Below are 23,625 nucleotides of genomic sequence, written 5' to 3'. Positions count from 1 at the left end.
AAAAGTCTCATAATCTTTTGAGTATCAAATTTCTTAGTCAAAAGTACATGTCTTGAACTTAGTCCCATCATAAAATGGGAGTGGAGGGAGTAATAATATCAGAGCCAATACTGAAGCTTCCTTTCTTATCACATATCAGCAAGATTTTATTTATTTGTTTGTTTTCTTTGGTACCATACATTGCCAAGTTAGAGTATAAAAGAGTATATTGTCTGGTATTTACAAGAGCCATCACTGCTGCTCCAGGAATCACCTGCATTGCATATATATAAAATCTTGGTATCAGCAGAAAAAGGCCACCCAGATGAATGAGATTCCCATATAGATGAGTTCGAACCTGAGAAATAATTTGCTTCTTCTCATGAATCATATATTCGCACAGAACTACGGATCTGCTGGCGGCAGACGGGGCATTTGGGAGCTGAATCGCGTTCGACTGATATGGCACAACGTTCACAGCAGACTAAATGACCACATGGAATGAAAGCAGATCGCCTTCTCCTCATGAGACAGATCACGCACAACTGTCCATCTGGAACGTTCGATGATAACTCGTCATCTGGAATGGATGCTACCTCGTCGTCTGATGCAGTTCCAAAATCACCATAAATGGGGATATTATTGCTTGAATCCAGTTGTGATATGGTGGAATCATTCCCTGAATCCTGTAACCGTCTCTGTTGCCTCCACTGTTTCCATCTATTCCAATTTCTGAAGAGAATGGACGCAAATAAGTTCAAACATTCATCAAATTTTTCATGTAATCATAGAAAGGGTGAATAATATGTAAATTTGGGAGTAATCTCATAATTCATCACTCACTCACTACGCAGTAGAGCTAAGCTTTTATTCATTCCATTCGAGGACCAAATAAGAACAATAGTTCGTTCATAAAAGCAAGAGAAATTCACCACTAGAAAAATAAAGATTGAAGAATCATTGCTACTCTTCTACTTCATCCCTTACCCTACCAATTTGATATTCAAAACGTAGCAACAGAAAGCAGAGTGCCAAGCAAATAAACATTTCATGGATGCCTAAAAAAATGATCAACATTAAGATACCTTGCGACAGTTTACAATAAAATAAAAGAAAGAAAGAAAGATAACATACCTCATAACAGAACAGCCAAGAACGCCAACTGACAACGAACCAAGGACAATACTACTCCAGAACAGAAATTTTGTTTTGAAGACTAGATCTAAAACCATCTGATCTTTAGTCATTTCACATCTGCAAGGAAAAGTAAGTCATCATAGTACCCGTTTTTGCAATGAAGATTATCTCTAAGGACAAATTAGACACTGTTCCCCATAGTCACTCATGCGTGGGTTACTTTGGGTGGGTGTGGCAGAAACTAGCCATTTGCTAGCATCACTGATGAGACAACATGTGTTGGCTAACGCAAGAATAAACCAAAATCCACACTCCAACAGACAACGAAAGCTTTCTACTCATTGGCTTGATCCAAGGACCTAGTTAAAATCCCAAACAGAGCACTAAAGCCAAATCAATGGGGCTCACTATTGGAATACAGAACACATTTATTGTCAATTTTATGAGGATGAGTCAAGGGAAAGAATTAATTATATGCCTCAATGGTTTACCTTCAAAAATTATATTACATAATCTTGACCTTCTCAACTTTATTTCTACTTCAAAATGAATAAACTTACAGGAAGTGGGGAAAATCCTTGCATGACTTTATCTCAGGAACTCCATTTTTAAAACTGCATACGCCAACAACACTGATATTTTTCCCTAATGGAAGTATTTTCTCCTCATCAAGCACCCCAACCTTCAAAAGTGGAACATGATAAAGAATTTTTAGATAAAATCCATTAATAAAAAGAAAGAAAAAGATGTTTTAATTCAAAATAGATTGCCTAACTCACAGGGTACTTGTGACCAAAAAGTGCTTGAAGGAAGGTATAAGGAGTAGCACAAACGGGTTGCAGTTGACGATACACAGTTGTAAGAGGCAAACGATGTCTTGAGCCATCCATGTTAACAACAACAAAATCAGAATACGGGGAATGACCCTCAACAAGGACGAAAGGAACCTGTTAAAAGTTTTCACAAATATCAGCATCACAAAAGTTAAGACATAATATGGAAACTGCACTGAATTCTGGTACAATCACCAAAGGAATATGGTTCCCTGCTGCTCAACCAGATATCTAAAATATATATTTTACCTTCAGTCTTCACAAATCACAACTGCCACACATCAATCCTCTTATGAAGTACATTTAGCTTTTATAAACAAAAAGTTAGCTACAATAAGTTGCTTATTTCTTGACACTATGGGGTATACCTTCAAGCCTACTCGGTTTGGACCCCTTTCTGAAGAGATAGCACTTACAAACCTACTTGCACGCGCCACAAGCAAGGGAAAAAGTAGATCCAATAGAGAATCACAGGAAAAGGACCTAACAGAATGGCCACATATAAGAGATGCCCTCAGAAAAAATCATTCAACTTCAATTTGCTCTTTATTCACAGACAGAATAACAAAGTTCCATATCATTCAAGCTTAAAAGGTATTGAATACAAAGATCTTTTATTACTAAGGACAAAAAGAGTGAACCAACCATAGCAGTAACAGAGAGAAGCTTGATTTTACCGTTCTGAACGATGTTGACTCTTGCTTTCTAAAGGTTCTTCCAAAAATTGCACGTAAATCAGAAGTCCATCCAAGAAAGCCTTTCCATTCGTTGAATATGCACTAAACAATGCCACAAGTTACAACCCAATAGGCTTTAGTTTATAAAACTGGATATTATGTACACACACAACACATTAACAATACTGAATAGCAAAGGGGAACAAAACAGACACTTGCAGAACCAATTAGGTTATGATAGTTCGCCTGAGAAAACAGAAATTCATTTTCCCCAAGATTTTACAATTGATTTAAGAGTTCAATGTTTCCCAAATATTTAATCCGCATACGGTAGTTATACATTATATATGATGATAGAACAAATTCAGGCAAGCCAGAAGACCTATGCAGACTAGAATCATATCATTTCACCCATGATTCTTCTCATTTCATTGTTCATGCAGACTAGAATCATATCATTATTGCTCCTGAACTTAAGGACGTTACTAGAGACATCATAATGTGAAAAAAATTTAACGATGCACGAGTTCACGAGTTATTCATTAGTCGGTTAGACTTCAATGGCAACTTTTAGTGGTGCTATCAAGTAACTCAAATACTAACACAACACTCTGCATTCATATGATTCTAACAAACGGAATATTATTAAATTTAATCAGGCAATCCTCTAAACTGCATAGCTCAGTTTTCACTTATCCTCCTCCAGAAGAACTGCAGCCCCAAAAAAAAAACATCTTAACACAGTCACGCAGTGCCTAACAAAAACAACATAGGAGATTTTACCATTTGCGTACGCTGAATAATCACTGCTCTATCTCCGGACTCCTGAGAAATCAATACATTAGGCTGCAAGCTCTTCCAATTACCTTCCACAAACGACCTGGCCTCCACGGTGCCACGAACGACAACAAGCTTTTGATCGGACTCGGATTGTCCCGAATCTCCGTCGGAAGTCATATGGCGAAGATCAGATACTCTTACATTTGGAGCTTTACGGAGCTCATCGAGAGCAGAGCAGGAAGCAGTGAGTTTGAGGACGGTACGAAACGCAGCGTAGGCTAGGGCTGCGCCCAAAGCAGCTCCATCGAACGATAAAGCAAATCGGGAGAATAGAGAGACGAGGGCTTGCTCCGATGAGGACATTAGTGAATTCCGCGTCTCTGTGGCGGTGAAAACAGTTCCCTCCTTGAATGCGTTGTAGATGGCGACCGGCACAACCGCAGAGTCAGTGCGGCGGCGATTTTCCGGCAAATGGCGGGCGATAACGCAGGCCAATTCGGAGGAGAACTGCAGAATTTGGGAAAACGGGTAGCGCAGTGGACGGAATTTTTCTTCGAGCAATCCACCACCGTCAGAGTGGTTGGTTAATATTACTCATCAAATTTCGACCCAGGAAAAAAAATAATAACGAAAAATCAAATTTGCTTTTATTACGGATATAAATTAGGGTTTAAATTGTTATGTGATTTGAACTTCTAACCTCTAGATTAGAGGATGTTAGAGGAACACGACTCTCTACAATTGTATGATATTGTCCACTTTGAGTATAAGCTCTCATGGCTTTGCTTTGGGCTTCCCAAAATGCCTCATTCCAATGGAGAGTGTATTCTTAAATTATAAACCCATGACCATTCCCTAAATTAACCGATGTGGGACTTTCATCATCCAACAGACGACAGGTTCATTCAGCATTGTCCCGCCATGCTACCACGTGCTTGGTGCTGAAGTCATCCCTTTAGGGTTCCCTCCTTCACTCTCGTCTTGTATGCATCCCTTTTTCATCGATCTTCTTATTTTCTCTTGGTCTCGAGTATATTCTATATCTCAAATTTTTGTCTAATAAGTTTCATTGATTTTAATATGCTAATGTCGGTAAGCTCAAATAACGGAATTGAAAATCAATTCTAACCTATTATGGATATTGACTCAATTGTTTATCCTTGTAGATAACTGAGACTATCGATTATATTGATTAGCTAAAATGAAAGTTCAGTATTCTCTCTAGTTGTATTATTCCTAGGGCTAGGTTAGATTTTCTTTCGGTTTGGATTGAGTTGAATTTTATTAAAGTCAAAATTTTGATTTGATGTTTGGGTTGACTTTTTTTTTTTTTTTTTTTTTTTTTTTTTTTTTTTTTTTTTTTTTTTTTTTTTTTTTTTTTTTTTTTTTTTTTTTTTTTTGGGTCAAATCAACTCATAAATAAAATTACACCCCAACCCAAGTGAACCCAACTCAATTCTATATTAATATGGGCCGACTTTGGGCCATGAATCCATTGGAAACCTGGTAGCATCATTCGGGGCTCCGGATTCGACACATCGACTTCCATGCGCTGAACTTGGAGGAGAGGAGACGAGAGCGAAGAACAGCGTATCGGCTTCGAAGCAAATCCATGAAGCTCTGACTGAAACAGGAATTACAAAATTTTTAGGGAAAGGAATTCTGTTGTTTAGATTCTAGAGAAGATGAGTCGTGGAAATGGAGGTGGATACGACAACCAAAACACCATTTTCTCGCCGAAGCTCGATCTTCACGAGTAGGTATGCTAGCATTTGTCTTCTTTCCGTTCTTGATCCCATCGAGTAAACAACTGGTAGAGTTTCATTCAATTTTTCTGCGTATTTTTAGGTTTTGCGGCAACTGATTTTATGTTGTCTAGCGGACGAGTTTTTCGTGTTTAGATTGGAGGGCAAATGTGAAATTGGTGATTAAGGATTCTTAATCTTTTTCCACTTTTGAATTACTGAATTATGGCTCTCGAAACTAAATGGTAGCATGCAATTTATAATTTTATGTTTTCTCGCATTTCTGGAAGGTTTGAAGTTGGGGGGAAATTGGGAAGGAGAAGTCGGAAATTGCAATATTATGCTGTAATTTTGCTAAGCGTTGAATTTTAAGTTTGAGAAGCCAATTCGTTTTCGTCCTCTGTTTATTTTCAAACTGAAAAATTAGACAATGGATCTGTTCTTTTTGTCCTGGAGTTGCCATCTACATGCTACTATTTTCAAACACAATGTTATCAATGGAAGACAAAGAATTCATCTCCTAGAGTATTGCTGTATCTGAATGTTGACTAAGATCTTTCATACAAGAGATTTGTTTTAACTAACAATGTGAGAGTTCAAATCTTTGACCTTATAGTCGATGATTTATAACTTAACTAGTTGATATATCTTTGGTTGATTATATAGCACGATCACTTACTTAGTCTTTTAAATTTTCAAACATTTATTTTTCTTTAAAGGATTTCTCCCACAAAGTTCAGATAAAAGATCAAGGCAGAAGTACAGAACATATGAAAGTCTTGTAAACTATAATTTTTTACTTCATAATATCAAATGTGGAATGTAAAACAAGCTTTTGATTGAATCAGTTTTGAATGTTATATCTATGTGTACAGGTGAAAGGGGCAGTAAGGAAATAATTGAGGGAGAGAGGGACCTAAAGATGGTGAAATACTTCTGAAATCAATGGGAGTTGAAGATTGTGAACTGCAGATTACTGATGGATGCAGGAGTTTACTCGGAGCATGCAGGCAAGGCTGCTGTGTGATGGTGCGACGCTTGCTATCCAGTCAAAAGTTAATTTCAGTTTCTCACGACCTTCTCCAAGAGAGGTAACATGGCTTCATAGTCCCAACTAGATGTAATCGATTTGTGGAGTGACTCTTTGGTCAATTAAGCTCGGAAATAGGACTTACTGATGGAATTCTTTGAGTAATATGCCAATCATTTATTGTGAGATCCCACATCGGTTAGAGAGGGGAACGAAGCATTCCTTATAAGGATGTGGAAATCTCTCTCAAGTAGATTTGATAATGATGAGTGTTTTAAAAACTTGAAGGGAAGCCCAAAAGAGAAAGCCAAAGAAGACAATATCGGTCTGTGGTGGGTCTGTGGTGGGTGGGCTTGAACTGTTATAATAAGTTACATCAGCTTAGCACAGAATCATTGCCTTGTTAGTGAGAAATATCTATTTGTGCATGGGGGAATATTTATGGAGTGTATTAGAAGGATGATCATATCACGGATAACCATGTGTTTCTGTTTTGTCAGGTTCTTCTAGAGTTAGCCAGAAATAGAAACAAAATACCATTGCCAAGGTCCATTGGTGGGCCTGGTATCACCCTTCCACCTAATCAAGACACATTGCTCGGACCCAACCATCAACTGGCAATCCCAAAGAAGCAACCAGTAGAAACCATGGAGGGGCCTCCTGGGGAAAGGTAGAAAATAAGGGGCTTTGGCTCGGAGGAGGATCAACCTGAAAGAGGTTGTCAGGTCCTCTTGTGCCACCTTTTTGGGACCCTCTCTCGTAAAAAGGGAGTGTTTTCCTTAATCGACTTTGCTATGATCCATGAGAGAAAAAAGAGTCTAGAGCCTGGAGTGACACAAAGGAGAAGGAAGGTACCAACCCTGTTCCGTCCCATGAACCCAGCACAGAAGCACCTCAACATACCCCACGGAGAGTATCTTTCCACTTGGCGAAACGTCCAAAAATAACCGTCTTTCGGTTCGTGGTTTCACACTTTCCTCCCAACTTCCCCAATTAAAAAGGTGCTTTGAAACTCCAGTGTAATATTTATGAACAAGATCTATTGTATAATAACGAGCGTTGTTTCTATTTGGTAAAAGAATTCAGTGGTTCTGTTTCCACCATGTGTCCATTCCAATAGAATCTGATCATTGGAATGTGGATATTTAATTCCCACATTCTTGGACAAAATTACATCACAGGTCTAGAAGAGAAAAATCTGGGTATGAAAATGAAATTCTATCATTCAATAATTAACTTTTAATCTTGATTTTGAACCGTTCTGAGTTTCTGTTAGTCATCTATTTCTTTGTGGCAACTATCAAGTTGTTTTGTACAGAGACCGCTATATACAGAATAATTTGATAATCATCACTAAATGTATATCATAGACAAAATAAGGTATGGTCAGCTCCAGAAACCAGCAGTGTTTGGTGCAACCGGGGACGGTCCGGGATTTGATACCGTGATCCCACGATCGTACATTCGCTGGATTTCCTCCCTGCACTCTGTCAATGACTTGTCGGGTATGGTGGAAGTTAGCTCTACCACATCACCCATCTTCAGCTTGCATTTTGGATCATTCACTCGCTCGTGGTTTACCTTCGGCCTCAACTCCTCTTTCGTGGGGAAGCCATGGGAGGTCCATCTTGAGCTTCCTCGCCCACATCTTTCCATTAAATCCATGATTGTTGAATTTGCAGGAAACTCTTGTACCGACATCTGCAGTAGTAAGTATGTTGCAATCGTTAGACTACATCACTTAACCGAGTTCACGGACATAACACGAAAAAAAGGAAACACACCTTGTCATTCTCAATAGTTATGACAAAGACCGGTCCATCTTGTCGATCACATTGGCTTTTGTATGAATATGGACAGCCTTCAGAATGAGAAGGGAATTTGCAGGGTGGCTTGATTGAATCATCAGAACCAACAGATGATCCATCCTTGCTCATAGCCAAACACTGCCAAGTGACGACCCATCGGGCCCATTCGACCATCTGAACGACAAACGGAGAATATTCACTGTCGCCCTCCTTATATCTCCAATGAGCTGCAATCCCAAACTCAGCTTGCAAATGCATTTCCTTTGTTCGAATTTGAACTTCAAGGGGTGCCATATCTTCACCCACCACAACCGTGTGGAGCGATCGATACCTTCAAATCATCGAATCAAGTTAGACAAGGGGACGAACATAGAAAGAACACAGAAGAACAACCATTTTGAGCCACAACATACCCATTAAACTTGGGGTGACTAATATAATCTTTGAACCGCCCGGGCACTTCGGACCACAACTGATGAACTACTGCCAAAGCTCTCTGGCAGTCTCCTTCATTTTTTACAATAAGACGTAATCCGTGAATGTCGTGTATTTCATCCATGGTCAACTTCTTTCTGCAAATAAGAAATAAAAAGTACACATTTTCAATGAGCCATCACTATGCAAGATTCACTGCAGCATTCATAACCATCAGATCAAGCTTTTATTGAACATAAAAGGGGACATACCTTAACATTTTCAAGTATATGCTGTACAAGCTTTTATTGCGTCCAGATAAGAGATGGTAAGAAATCCCTTCATTCTTAAGAGCTTGATCTAATTTTTCAATAGCAGAAGTAATCATTGCTGAATCAAACGACTCCACGAGTTTAGACGAAAATTCTTTATACTCGACGGGATGAAGATGCTTAAAGCATAAATTTTCCAGCTGCTCCTTCCAACTCGATATTCCCAAGCGATTAGCCAATGGTACGAAGATTTCCAAAGTCTCCTTGGCAACTCTTAATCGTTTGGTCAATGGCAATGCATCTAGTGTCATCATGTTATGCAGACGATCAGCCAATTTAACGAGAACGGCCCTAGTGTCGGCCATGGCGAGGAACATGGTATGCAACCGATCTGCCTCGACGGTTTTGTTAGCTGTGTTATTTTCGCGTGCAAGCTTGCTTAAATGACTTAGTTGAGACACCTAAAACCACAAGATGAATTTTACCATAAGTCGAAAGTCTAAATCAGACTCTATCCAAATAGTAAGCATACTAAGATCGAGTCTTGTACAAAGGGGGCAGCGATCGACAATTTAGCAACAATAAATCACTGGTCAACCTTCATAGGCATTAAATCCAATCAAATTTCATCAGTTCCTAATCGAGAACGAAAAATTTGCTCACCTCTTCAACTAAATCAGCAACCCCAGCTCCAACTGTCCCTAAAATGTAGTCATAACACACGATAGAATCGTCGAGCGCATCGTGCAGAAGCCCTGCAGCGACAACCGTGGAATTTGCACCAATTGATGCCAACAACACCGCAGTTTCGACACAATGTTGTAAATATGGATCTCCACTCGCTCGCATCTGCAAAGAAATAATACAAGTTTAGCCATCTTCACTAATGCCACAGATTGAAACAGGGGAAAGAGATCATGAAACTGGCTTCATACTTGTCCTCTGTGTGCCTTTTCAGCTTCGTAAAACGCCTTGATCACGAATTCATCGAGAAAGATTTCATGCCTAATTTGTGCACCACGAAGCATATCCCTTGCATACGACTCTGAAGTGCACTCCACAAATCCATCTTCCAAATTAAAAGTCAACTCATCCATGAGCACAGCCGATGAACTCACATCAAGTGCATTTCTATGAACATCCACATAAGATCCTGAAGCATTCCTCAAGTATCCATTGAAGAATCCATTTGACCCAACTCCGATCGAGCTCTGGAAATTCACGTCCCCACTCTTCTCTCTCGAAATCCAAATTGGAGGGCTCTTCGCCGATGAACCAACTCCGCTACTGCAACACGTAATCGGACCCTGAAACACCGATACAGGGCTAGAATCCCTAGTCAATGAAGACCCCAAATATTTGCTCGAAGAATAACGGAATGAGCTACTCAATTCCTCCCCTCTATCATGCCATAACGATCCCAATTCCTCTCCACAACCGGCATAGCTAGTCGTCGACGAAACATGCCGCACCGGAGAAGCGGAGAAAAGGCAAGTCAGCCCACCGGCCACCGGCTTCTGAGAAGCCGATGCTGACGACGCTGAAGAAGATCGAGAACCAATTTCGAAATCGAAAGACGAATGAGCATTGATCTGACAAGGGTGCGTAGAGCAAATACTACTCGGCGGAACGACGTATAAAGCAATCGTCGGAACTCCCATGATCTAGGGCACAAAAAATCACTTCCCTCTCCAAATCAGATCACAATCAAACCCAAATAATCCAATCAAAACCAGAAATCAAATCTATTCAAATCAAAACCCCCAAAAATCCAACTAATTCCCTCGCTAATCCAACACCAACTCCACAGAAAGAAACCCCAAATCTAGGGTTAGAGAACAACCCAACTTTCTAAGAGGCTTGAAGAGTGTAATCACGAATCAAACTAAACAGAAGCAACAAGAATCGAACAATTTTATAGACAAGATGAAAGAAAAACAAACAATCTACAGCAAATTCCTGAATGACCCACTAAAGAAATCGACAGACCCAGATCAGTAAGTGAAAAACCCAACACTAATATGGAAGAACAATCAACTTTCTGAGCGATCGGAAACTGTTGTCCCTCGGAAAGAAGGAGAATCGTGGGTACGCCAAAGAACAGAAGAACAGAAAAAAGAAATATCAATGGCGTAAAAGGAATATGTAAAGATTTATAGACGTTGAAGAAGGAGAAAAGGCGAAGGAATTGAAGTGGAAATAAGAACAAAAGAAGGAAGAAAGAAGTGTCAAAGAGGGAAAGGGAATTGGTGAGGAAGGATGAATGAAAGGAACAGGGAGGGCTTCCCACGATATTCACAGAATCCGTATTCTACTTCCATTACATTACACCGAATGCTACAAGAAATTGGAAGGAAAAAAATAATAATAATAATAATCTGGAATTAACAAATTACATAAATACCCTTATTTTCTATCGAAATAACCATACTGTGTCCCCTACGAAAGACTAATTCTTCGTCTTTAACCAACTTAAAATTTTATTTTTATAATTTAATAAAAAAAAACTTAAATATTTTAGTAAATTTAAACATTTAAGACCCAATTTTTTAATTTCATTCTATAAAATATTTTTTACTTTTTCTAATTTTCATCTATATTTTATAATTTCCAAAATTAGAAAGAGTAGTTTATATATATTTTATATATATATATATATATAATTTTTAATTTAAGTTTTAAATTAAACTAATTAATCTGTGATTTAAAAAATGTAAATAAATTTGATAAATAATTACTTTGTTTGACAACGGTAGAAGTGGATATGGATAAATAATTACTTTTTTCATATTCTTATAATTTAATTAATTATTTTAATTATATACCTTTAAACAGAGTGGTCTCCCCGGTTTTGGATATGAGTGGATATGCCACGTGTATTTGCATTTTAATATTGTTATTATAAAAAAGGTTTTTTTAATGTTTGACAAATTATTGAATTATAAAAATTATTTATGGTACAACGAAAGAGACATTATAATTTACCTATATAAAAAATATATATATTATTCAAAATTATTTTTATATTGTCGATTTATTTCCAGAAGTTCAAATAAATTATGCAAAATATAATATAGATTAAAGATATAAATGTCTATTGCAATTTGAATTAAAATATTACGAATAAAGTTTTTATTTTCTATGTGTTATTGAATTAAATAATAATGATGATAATAATAATTTCAAATTACTTATATATTAAATAAAATTAAATTCTCATATTCGCAAAATCTCTATTTAATTTTACGAAATCATTTTCATTATTATTTATTATTATTATTAAAATGTGTATTCATTTAAAACTAAATTTGAATGAATATTAAAATATCAGAATAAATCTAATAATATTTTCTAAAAAAAATAGAGTGTTATGAAAAATAAAAAAATCAAATTTTATATTTATATAAACAGCAAGGCGATGCAGGACAAAATTGAGGTGGAGATGAGGTCGAGAATATAATTACCTCTTCCATTAAAATGAAGATTTTACCATTTTTATATAAAGTATATAAATTTTAACTAATCGTCAATGAAATGAAATATATAGTAAAATAATAAATATAACTAATTAATTAATAATCTTATCTTAAACACCAAATTTCCATTGCTTAAATAAATATCTTTAGTCAAATCAAATTAAATATAAAATTTAATTTTAAAGATGTTGGGCCAATTATGGAGACAACATTTACGAATTTTATAAGGTTGTCCAATGATTATTTTAAAATTGAAATTGAAAAGCCGGCGAAGGGCAATATTGGAATTTCACTCAGTTCAGCAAATCTCCATGGTCAAATAAAAAGAAAAATAGGAAAATAATTATTTTTATTTAAATTTTAATTTTTTCTGATAGATTCAGTTTGGAGTGGCCGTGGAGAAACACGTGGACCGCAGTTTGTAAAAATCAGCGCCACGTGGTCAGCTGACCAGTAGCCATGAGTCGACATGTCGGATAGAGATGCCATTTATAGATTGGATAAATCTTTATATTTAACTTTTTAATTGATAATATATTTTTTATTTATATAAATTTTTAATATATTATATGTTATAAATTTTACGTAGTTTTAGTTATTTATATGATTTAAAAAAATATTATATTTGGCTGAATTTGCCTCTAGTATTTATAATTAAAAAAATTTAAGAAATTATATTAATTTTGCTATGTATATAATATTTAAGCGTAATTTTAAAAAAATAAAATAATTTGACCAAAAAAATGAAGCGAAAATTATGCCTACTAAATTAAAGTCGTTTCTGCGGTGCCGGTTCCAGGACCGTTGGACGGTGGCGTCGGAGAATCGGACGGTTGTGGATGCTTTGACTGGCTGACGGAAGCGGACAAAAACCGTAGGTGGGGCGGAGATTGCCGCGGCCGAATCAAAGAGAAACGCCAAAATGGTGGTGGCGGACCGGTTCACAAACTGATATTCATTTCTGACCGTTGGATTTCCCGATCAATCTAGAACATGGTTAATGCTGATGGGCCCAACCTCGTACGACAATATTACTCAAATATATTATTTAGAAAAAAGAAAAAAAAAAGACAAATAAATAAAAATCACGTTTTTCACTTCTAGAATATTATATTACATGACAGGGGAAAACGATTGAAAATTATTTATTATACTTAAAATTACTTTCAAATATATTTTTAAATATTCAAAATTAAATACATTATTGTTTTTAAATTTTAAATTAAAAAATAAAATAGTTAGGAAAGAAACGATTAAGCTAGAGAAAATACTTGCTCTATAAGTCATCGGTTTTTTTATGGTAATGACTAAAATACCCTTCAAACTTATAGATTAAGAGTGATTTTAAACCAGAAGAAAGTGTTTGTACTTTTGTAATGTCTAAAATACCCCTCAAACGTCATTAAGAGTGTGAAGTTGGTAACAAACTTTGGATAAACTCTGTTTATTAAAAAATAATGATATAAAAGTTTACACATTTTGTTATCGAAAGCAACAAAATAGAATTGTCAAAGTAGAGACGTAAAGGAGTGAGTACCAGAAAAAGCAATTGATTTAGGCTTTGCGTATAGTTTGGTTGCTTAAATTGTGCAAGCAATTGCTTACATGATGATGATTGGTCGGCATCAATACCCAGCCCACGTGCCATGTCCTATTAATCATTATCTTAATTAATATATATATATATATCCGGTTGGATGATGAAAGTCCCACATCGGCTAATTTAGGGAATGATCATGGGTTTATAAGTGAGGAATACTAACTCCATTGGTGTGAGGCCTTTTGGGAAGCCCAAAGCAAAGCCATGAGAGCTTATGCTCAAAGTGGACAATATCATACCATTGTGAAGAGTCGTGTTCGTCTAACATATCCAACCCATTCGGTATTCTCACCATCTACCCCTTCGAGGCCCAGCGTTCTTATTGACACACTGCCTCATGTCTATCCCTTTCCGGAAACAATCTCCTCGTTGGCACGTAGTCTAATGTCTAGATTTGATGCCATTTGTAATAGTCCAAACTTACCGCCTGCAGATATTGTCTTCTTTAGGGTTTCCCTTTCAAGCTTTCCCTCAAGACTTTAAAATGTGTACTAGGAAAAGGTTTTCACATTCTTATAAAGTGTGTTTCGTTCTCTTCCCTAACCAATATGAGATATCACACACGCTTTACTAACAGTAATTTCAAATTTTTTATCCCGAACTGAGAGCATCTATTTTGCCAATTGAAGGTGATCACTGACGTCGAGTTCTCCTTTATTTTTTCTCGAGAAAGACACAAAAATGTCGTCTATGGATGCAATTAACATTTAGGAGAATGATATACAAATTTAAATTCATGAGCTTTGTTCCATGTGATCCTGTTAAGTTAAGCCACACCACCCAAAAAAGATCCTCCAGTATATTGGGCCGACTAATGTAACTAACGGGCCGATTTAATTGGGTTCATAATTTAACATGGGCTGACTTGGTAAAGCCCATTAACCCGGCCACCAAAAAAATCAAATTTACTAATTTAACCTTATTAATGCAGGAATTCCCCGCATTGACGGATGGTATTTTGGTCAGTGTCGGTCTTCCCTTGAGCGGTATGACAGCCTACGTGGCGCATGACGTGGCGTTTTGATGTTCTCGCGCGACTGTTCAGTTACGGTATCTACATTTTTATTTCCGTGAAAAAAAGGGGACACGTCGGAATTATATTATATATATATTTTTTGTCAACTTTACCCTTTTAAAAAATAAATTAACGATAATTCCAATTTTATAACCATTTAATAGATAATAATTAAATAAGGGCAGCTAGATTTAAAAAATTCAAATTTAAAAAATTATTTAAATTTTTAAACCATACTCTTCCACTTCCTTAAAAAAAAAATAATCGTGAAATTTTAAAAATAATAATAATTATTATTATTATTTTTTAAATATGAAGGTATTAATGTTAGTTTTGGAAGGTTATTAATATTTTTGAAACATGATATTTTGATAATTTTTATCTTTTAAAAAAGTTTAATTTTATTTTTAAATTTTTTTAAAAAAATTTAATGATATTTATGAAACTTTAAAAATTCAAGTATTTTTTAAATATTTTTAAAGTTAAAATTCTATTTTTTAAACAAATATTTTCATAAAAAAAAAAAAAAAACAAAGAGTATTTTTTTATTTTTTATAAAAGAATTTAAGAATGTTTTTAAAGATTTTGTTTTTAAATTTAAGAACATTTAATATATTTATTATAAATCCATAGCAATTATATTACTTAAATTATATATTAATTATTTATTTAATTTTCGAAGGTGCGACAATTACCAATTGCTATATAAATTGGCAACCATCTCAAAACTACAAACCCTAGAGAGTGGAGAAGAAAAAAAATGGTGAAATAGGAAAAGGAAAAGAAAAAGAACGAAAATTCCCAGCAAATAAATCCCATTTGTACGCTTCCTGAAACACTTCGCATTTTAAAGATCCCTGAATTGATCTGAATCCAATAATTAAAGGTAAGCTTTCTGAGAACTCAATTCCGATCTCACTCTCTCGAATCGCTACACTCCATTGCTGTTCTTCTTTGCATCTTCGCCTCCTATCACAAACCCCACTAAAACCCTTCAACAATTTTGCCCGAATCTACTTGGTTCTTTATGTAATCCCTGGTTTGCACTGAATCGTGTTGAATTATATTTTCAGTTTGATTTTGGGTTGTGGGTTTGAGATTTTAAGCGCCATGGATGATTTGGAGAAAGCAATTCTTATTATGTTTGATGAAACGAGCAATGCGGGTTCGAATTTAAAATTTAAGGCTAATGAGTATTGTGATAAAGCAAAAGAGGAATCGGCAATATGCAGTGTGTGTGTCGAGAAGCTGTGTTTTTCGAACCTTGTTCAGGTTCAGTTTTGGTGCTTGCAAACACTTCACGAGATTATTCGGGTTCGTTATTCGTGGATGAGTTTAGATGAGAAGTACTTTGTTAGGAAGTCAGTGTTTTCCATTGTGTGTTTGGAGTGTAGTTATGAGAATCAAGCACTTAGAATTTTACAGGGTCCTGCTTTCATAAAGAACAAGCTTGCTCAAGTTTTGGTAACACTAATTTACCTTGATTATCCATTAGATTGGCCTTCGATTTTTGTTGATTTCTTATCTCATTTGAGAAAAGGACCGGTGGTGATTGATATGTTCTGTCGGGTTCTGAATACATTGGATGATGAGTTGATTAGCATGGATTACCCTCGAACGTCTGAGGAAATCACGATTGCAGGGCGGATAAAGGATGCTATGAGACAGCAGTGTGTATCTGCAATAGTTCGATCGTGGTATGACATTTTGTCCATGTATAAGAATTCTGATCAAGAACTGTGTGCAAGTGTGTTGAATGTTATGAGAAGATACATATCCTGGATTGACATTGGGTTAATTGTAAATGATGTGATTTTGCCATTGTTATTCGAGTTAACTTTAGTTGATGGTTTGCTGGAGCAATTTCGTGGAGCTGCGGCAGGGTGTTTGCTTGCAGTTGTTTCGAAGCGGATGGATCATCAGGCAAAACTAACCCTGTTGCAGAGTCTACAAATAAGCCGGGTTTTTGGTCTGGTTGCTGCTGAAGATAGTGATTCTGAGTTGGTCTCAAAGGTAGCTAGCTTACTTACAGGCTATGCTGTGGAGGCTTTGGAGTGTTTTAAACGGTTGAGTTCAGAAGATTCTAAGAGCAATTCTTTGGAGCTTCTAAATGAAGTTTTGCCATCTGTTTTCTATGTATTGCAAAAATGTGAGCTGGACTCGGCTTTTAGCATTGTGCAATTCCTTTCTGGTTATGTTGCTACTATGAAAAACCTTTCTCCACTGGCGGAGAAGCAGCTTCTTCACTTGAGTAAAATATTAGAAGTGATCTATGCACAAATATGTTACGATCCTGTATACCGGCACAATCTTGATATCTTTGATAAGATCGGAAGAGAAGAAGAAGATAGAATGGTGGAGTTTAGGAAGGATTTCTTGGTACTTCTGCGTAGCGTAGGCCGTGTAGCACCTGATGTAACTCAATTATTTATTAGAAGTTCAATGATGAGTGCTGCTGCAGCTTCTTCAGATCGGAATGTTGAAGAGGTAGAAGCATCACTCACACTTTTTTTCGCATATGGGGAGTCAATTAACGATGACGTATTGAGAAATGGAAGCGGACTTGTTGGGGAAATGGTGACAATGCTTTTATCCACTCGGTTTTCTTGCCATTCTAACAGGCTAGTTGCACTTATATATTTGGAAACAATTTTCCGATATATAAAGGTAGTGCAGGAGAATTCTCGGTTTATTAGTGTTGTTTTGGCTGCCTTTCTTGATGAACGAGGCATACACCATCCAAACATCAATGTTAGTAGAAGGGCGAGTTATCTATTCATGAGGGTCGTGAAACTTCTAAAAGTGAAGCTTGTGCCTTACATTGAGACAATTTTAACGGTATTAATCCCATGTTTCAATTCTTAAAACTTTGTATTCCCTTGTAAAATTAATCATAATGTTGAATATCCCTAAGTTTGCTTCTATCATCATGGTGAAATTTCAGAGCCTACAGGATACTGTTGCACGATTTACAAGCTCAAATTTTGCATCAAATGAACTTTCGGCGTCTGAAGATGGCAGCCATATATTTGAGGTTCTCTTTTTTCTCTGAGCGTGTATTTATTTTATATACGTATACCTTTTCCTATTGTTTTATGTTTATTCCGTGTGCATGCACGTGTCTGCAATGGTGCTTTGTGGTGTTCCTATGTTTACATATCCAATGATTTTGTTTACAGGCAATCGGTTTACTGATTGGTATGGAAGATGTGCCACTGGAAAAGCAATCTGATTATTTGTCATCTTTGCTCAAGCCTCTTTGTCGACAGGTTGTTATTGACTTACTAGTAGAGTTTTTTCAATGGTCTGGATCATTAACTTTTTCGGTTTAATTCTTATATATTTCAACTAAACTGATAATGCTTTAATCTAGGTTGAAGTGGTGCTAATGAATGCTAAGGCTCTAACTCCAGAGGAGGCTACAGCAAAGATTTCTACCATTCAGCAAATAATCATGGCCATTAATGCCCTCAGCAAGGTCCCTTTCATTAATAACCTCTCTCTTGGGAGCGATGTATCCGGTTTCTCCTATTACACTCTCATTCTTTGGCATAGGCGCTTTTTGGAAGCATGATATTAGTGTTACTGGTGTCTAATATTTCTGTAAAGATGCTTTTTCTAACGAGCGATTTCATCAACTCACTTTTACCTTCTTTTTCGTCAAAAGTAGTCACACATACACTTTTCGTTTTTGGTAATCCAGGGGTTCAATGAGCGTCTTGTCACAACAAGTCGTCCTGCAATTGGTCTGATGTTCAAACAGGTTAGCTTCCGTGCCCTTTTTTAGCTATTATTTCAATATCTCGAGTGGCCTGAGGGTTTTCAAAAGTGGAACATAGACATGGATGTAAAAGAGCACCTATAAATGTAATGTCTTTCTAGCTGGTGTTCAAATAAGTTAAAGAGACCGGTGGCTAAGAGATTCATTTTGCTAGCATTTTTGTAGCTTCTATTGAGGATTAAGTGTGGAGCAAATTATGAATTAAACTGCCTTTCATTGAATTATTATTACTAATCACTAACTGATGTACGTTCTTCTTCAATTTAGACATTGGATGTTCTTCTTCAAGTCCTCGTTGCATTCCCGAAAATAGAGCCTCTACGGACTAAGGTACAGGGTTAGATATAATCCTTTCATGTATACCTTTGTATATTTCATAAACTGTACCAGCACTGATGTTAATTTCTGTTGAATTAAGGTTCTATCTTTTATACATCGAATGGTGGACACGTTGGGGTCATCAGTATTTCCCTATCTTCCAAAGGCATTGGAGCAGTTGCTTGCAGAAAGCGAGGTAACTCATGAACTCAAATTCAGTCACCAGTTGATCCTTTTTAATGCATCTTGATAAAAGAAACTGCTAGAGACAGAGACACCCGTGTTTCGAGTTATTATTATTATTTTTTTATTTTTTATAAACTTGTTCATATCTTATCATGTATTTGTTTTAGAGCTTGACTACGATTGCATGTTTTCTTGCAGCCGAAGGAGTTGATCGGTTTCCTTGTGTTACTTAATCAATTAATCTGCAAATTCAGCACTTTGGTCCATGGCATTTTGGAGGATGTATTTCCTATAATTGCTGGTCGGATATTCAACATAATCCCAAGAGATTCACTTCCTTCAGGACCTGGAACCAATATCGAGGTACTCTTAATATGTTCTTGAATTCTTATTTTATTATATTGTTAAATGGCATCGTCAAGGCGACACTGGGTTTAGTATTAGTTCATCTTCTGTGCAAGAAAACTTAATTCTTCATAGTGAGAGATAATTTTCCTTTCCTTGACTTATGCATTGCTCCTCTGTTTATTGTAGGAAATCCGCGAACTACAAGAACTTCAGCGAATAGTCTATACATTTCTTCATGTGATAGCCACACACGATCTCTCTTCCGTGTTTCTAGCTCTTAAAAGTAGAAGCTACCTGGAACCAATGATGCAGTTGCTTTTAAATACATCGTGCAATCATAAAGATATTCTTGTTAGAAAGGTAACATATTGCTTTATGTTGTAGGTTTTCTTTTTCATGCATAAACATCTAGTTCACTTTGGTTGTCTGAACCTGATCATCGTTTCGTGGGATATAGGCATGTGTACAGATATTCATTAGATTAATTAAGGACTGGTGCGACCGTCCTGGAGAAGAGAAGGTAGCGTTATGCTTTCCTCGTTGATTATTGTGTCTTTTCTCTTGGAAAAATTAAAAAAAAAAAAAAAAAAAACACTGTTTATCACACGTTTTACTATTTTGTTCATTTGAATTCAGGTGCCTGGCTTCCAAAGTTTTATAATCGAGGGCTTTGCTACAAACTGTTGCTTGTACAGCGTGCTCGACAAATCGTTTGAATTACATGATGCAAATACTGTGAGGATGCTATGCCCAATTCTGTTTCATTGATTATTGGACTGCAAGGATAGTCACAAAATATTCTATTTGTTATATTTTTCTGATAATTTTTTGAATATATTGTACGTGGATTTTGGTTGCAGCTGATTTTGCTTGGAGAAATTGTAATGGCCCAGAAGGTTATGTATGAGAAGTTCGGGCAGGATTTTCTTGTCCAGTTTGTATCAAAGGGGTTTTTAACTGCACATTGCCCTCAAGATTTGGCTGAGCAGTATTGTCAAAAGTTACAGGTACCTATTAGCATCAATTTAAACTTCTATTGGCACATCGAAAGGTTACTTAGTTGACATGCGTGTTTGCATTTTGAATCGTTAATTGAGATTTGATATTAATTACAGAATCTGGATGGGTGATTCAAGCAACTCTTTTCTCTCCTTGTAATGTTAGTTAGATTTATGGATTTCTTTTTCTTTATATAAGAAAAAGAAAAGGATTTAGCTATATGAGCAATGAACCAAGATGCCTTTGTGTTACATAGGTTTAAACATTGGTTTCCACTTGGTTTGATATTAAATTTCTTTTGGAATTTCTGACCTCAAAATCTTCATGTTTTGGGGATGTTTATATGGAATTAGTTCATTTAATTAGCTTTTGAGGACACATGTTCATTATTGAAAAAAGAAGTAGATTTAACGTAGATGTAATGACCCAAGCCTACTGCTAGGGAAAGTCCAAAGAGAATAATATTTGCTAGTGGTGGGCTTAGGCTGTTACAAATGGTATCAGAACCAGGCACCGGGTGATGTGCCAGCAAGGAGGCTGAGCCCCGAAAGGGGGTGGATACGAGGCGGTGTGCCAGCAAGGACGTTGGGATCCAAAGGGAGGTGGATTGAGGAGTCCCACATCGATTGACATTGGGTCCCGAAGGGGGTGAATTGTGAGATCCCACATTGGTTAGAGAGAGGAACGAAACATTTTTTATAAGGTTGTGGAAAACTCTTCCTAGTAGACGCGTTTTAAAAATCTTAAGGAAAAGTCCAAAGAGGACAATATCTGCTAGTGGTGGGTTTAGGACCGTTACAGTAGATGACTTAGGACATCATAAGGTGTTGTCTATAGTGATCCCTTTATTTATTTTAAACGAGAAGCACTCTTCGGCACACTAGCCGAATAGGACACATAGGGTTCTCACGAACAAGAGTCTACACTAGCCGTATAAGGCTAGGCTTTAATGTCAAATAGTTTTTGTACGCACGGCGTTTGCATACAATTTTGATCCTAGTCTGGTTCTCATTTGCAGGGTAATGACATCAAGGCATTAAAATCATTCTACCAGTCGCTTATAGAAAGTTTAAGAGTTCAACAGAACGGAAGTCTCGTTTTCAGATAGCGTTGCCACTAGGACGAAAGATGTTAATAACAGTTCCTGATAACTCCGCTTTGTGGTGTTTGTTCTGAAATATGAACTCCAATTTTGTTCACCAAGGGTGAGAATTGATCTCATATTAATCTACTGATTACATTCTTATTAAGATTGATTCCCCCTTGACTTGATTTGGATAATCTTGTAGGATATATACGCTGTATATACGTGTTTTTGGCGGGTGATTCACGGATGAGGTATTTTCGTTATATATACGTTCGTTTCAGCTTACAAACTTTGAATGGATATCACTATTAGAGTTGGCTCATTCTCCTCTCCATATCTTTTTCTACAGTTGTACATTGCCTGAAAAGATCTTCTCAGCTACAGAAGTCAAGTTTTGTCGAATTGGATCGACTCATCTCGAAGATCATGGTATCGTTTTTGTCTATACCATTTGCTCGGTTTTTTATAATCTTTTCGTCGTCGATTATTTCCGACTTGATAAACCTCGATTCTTGGTTGATAAAAGCTTATATATCAGTTCAGATTTGTTATATTCGTCGATTGTTTTTATATATACGCGCACGTGATAGAAAAACTCACAAACACATAAATTGAATAGTCGAAATGTAGAATTCCATGAATGTGCGGTGTTATTGGGTTGGTATGTTCAAATCTCTGGTCTATGAGGGTTTGAAAAAAGTGGATTGAGACTAAGTTGATGATGATTTGAGGTAGAAGAAGTCGGTCTTGAAGGGGAGCCATGACTTTGATTTTGCTATCACTTTCTGATGACTGTCACTGCTCCCTTTCTTTCCTTTGTTTTTTAATTCTCTGATGAACCGTCAAATTAAGAGTTCTTAAAGTTTTAACTTTTCATTAAAGCATTATGAAAGGTTGACACTTTTTCTTTTTTATTGTTTTAATGTTTTTTCAAGAAAAAACATGTTTAATCGTCTACTTGTGTGAGAACGAAACATTTTTTATAAATGCGTGGAAATCTCTTCTTAGTGTACGCGTTTGAAAGCCCAAAAAAGATAATATCTGATAATTGTAGACTTGGGATGTTACAAATTATTTCAAATTTGTCAAAACTTTTATTTTTTTTAAAATATATTGTTGAACGTTGAGGTCATTTTTGTTGGCTTTAGTGATCTGACCATTTGATCGGAAGTTGGTATTAAAGTTAAATTAACGTTCTTGAACTTAAACATAATTTAATTGGTTAAGACGTTATATCATATCCTAGGATTACAAATTTTCATTGCACATGTCGTAAGGTTAAACATGTAGTTTTGTCTCGTTCTCGTACGGTCTCCTCTTTTCCTCACCCATTCATAATTATTAATTCAAATTATTTTTCTAATTATTGTAAAGGGTGAATCAAAATAAAATATTTAACCAATTCTCGAATCAATTTTAGGTAACAAAAGTGCGTTTCTACAACGTTTCAAGTAAAGACTTTACGATCTTTAAAAGTAATTCCAAAAGAGTCTTAAAACATTGAAGACCAAATTAGAACAAAGAAACCAAAATGGTAGGAACCCGACCATATCGTTAGCCTAATTATCTATTAATTCATAAAACTACATCGACAAAATAAACAAAACCCGTGTCAACACAAATATAATTTAATGACAAAATACCCGTTACCTATTTTCCACAACCGTCGATAAACAAGAATACATATTTCAACCGTCAAACTATGTTTTAGATCATCAACGTTACCCAAACAGAATTCGATTGAATTAATTGGAGTTAGTGGCATGTGGAATTCACACGGCATCCACGCACACAACAATGGATACCCCTTCACATTCATATCCACTCCTCAACACAATATTCAAAAAAAACATATGAATTTGCTAAGAAACTGCAAAATTATGAAAATCAAAACAACAAAATCAACCAAGTTTTATAAGAAACAAAGAGAACAAAGACCCTCCCACTCAAATCTCTCTTTTTCCCATTAAAATCAAAGTCAATAAAATCCAAATACCAAACATAAACAACAAAATCAACTTGTTTGTTCATCATTACCTTCAAGAACATGACTTTTCACCTCAAAATTTTAGGCCCCATTTCTTCAAACACTATAAAAAACCCAAATTTCATGTCCAAAATTCAAGCTTTTCAATGAACA

General features: G+C 36.1%; 3 protein-coding genes and 1 pseudogene across 6 annotated transcripts; 2 read left to right on the top strand and 2 right to left on the bottom strand.

The window, feature by feature from the left end:
• Positions 1-90: 90 nt before the first annotated feature.
• On the bottom strand, positions 91-4,017 carry LOC111494539 (E3 ubiquitin-protein ligase SPL2-like). 3 transcript variants are annotated; one of them, XM_023144491.1, is made up of 8 exons: positions 3,410-4,017; positions 2,595-2,728; positions 2,318-2,432; positions 1,896-2,063; positions 1,677-1,798; positions 1,114-1,233; positions 338-711; positions 91-253 (listed from the first exon to the last, which is right to left on the bottom strand). In XM_023144491.1, the coding sequence occupies exons 1-7, from the start codon at positions 3,767-3,769 to the stop codon at positions 360-362; spliced, it is 1,371 nt and encodes a 456-aa protein (XP_023000259.1). In that variant the 5' UTR covers positions 3,770-4,017; the 3' UTR covers positions 91-253; positions 338-359. The 3 variants fall into 3 exon arrangements, with proteins under 3 accessions (XP_023000259.1, XP_023000258.1, XP_023000260.1); XM_023144490.1 differs by having other exon boundaries at positions 91-711; XM_023144492.1 differs by lacking the exon at positions 2,318-2,432 and having other exon boundaries at positions 91-711; positions 2,627-2,728; positions 3,410-4,015.
• Positions 4,018-4,897: 880 nt separating this feature from the next.
• On the top strand, positions 4,898-7,284 carry LOC111494381 (annotated as a pseudogene).
• A 100-nt stretch (positions 7,285-7,384) lies between these two features.
• LOC111494380 (probable GTP diphosphokinase RSH2, chloroplastic) lies at positions 7,385-10,956 on the bottom strand. Its single transcript, XM_023144310.1, has 6 exons — positions 9,611-10,956; positions 9,339-9,524; positions 8,676-9,136; positions 8,403-8,561; positions 7,966-8,320; positions 7,385-7,882 (listed from the first exon to the last, which is right to left on the bottom strand). The coding sequence occupies exons 1-6, from the start codon at positions 10,334-10,336 to the stop codon at positions 7,568-7,570; spliced, it is 2,202 nt and encodes a 733-aa protein (XP_023000078.1). The 5' UTR covers positions 10,337-10,956; the 3' UTR covers positions 7,385-7,567.
• Positions 10,957-15,504: 4,548 nt separating this feature from the next.
• On the top strand, positions 15,505-22,092 carry LOC111494490 (exportin-T-like). 2 transcript variants are annotated; one of them, XR_002720193.1, is made up of 15 exons: positions 15,505-17,604; positions 17,711-17,800; positions 17,946-18,035; positions 18,140-18,244; positions 18,470-18,529; positions 18,815-18,877; positions 18,966-19,061; positions 19,250-19,414; positions 19,586-19,759; positions 19,857-19,919; positions 20,036-20,134; positions 20,260-20,406; positions 21,417-21,603; positions 21,688-21,736; positions 21,835-22,092. XR_002720193.1 is itself a non-coding variant. In XM_023144429.1 (13 exons), exons 1-13 carry the CDS (start codon positions 15,877-15,879, stop codon positions 21,504-21,506), a joined length of 2,970 nt encoding a protein of 989 aa, XP_023000197.1. In that variant the 5' UTR covers positions 15,505-15,876; the 3' UTR covers positions 21,507-21,604. The 2 variants fall into 2 exon arrangements, 1 of the variants encoding a protein (XP_023000197.1); XM_023144429.1 differs by lacking the exons at positions 21,688-21,736; positions 21,835-22,092 and having other exon boundaries at positions 21,417-21,604.
• Positions 22,093-23,625: the final 1,533 nt, after the last annotated feature.

Source organism: Cucurbita maxima, unplaced genomic scaffold, assembly GCF_002738345.1.
Source record: "Cucurbita maxima cultivar Rimu unplaced genomic scaffold, Cmax_1.0 Cma_Scf00020, whole genome shotgun sequence".
NCBI lineage: Eukaryota > Viridiplantae > Streptophyta > Magnoliopsida > Cucurbitales > Cucurbitaceae > Cucurbita > Cucurbita maxima.
This window is presented reverse-complemented; position numbering and strand designations above follow the sequence as displayed.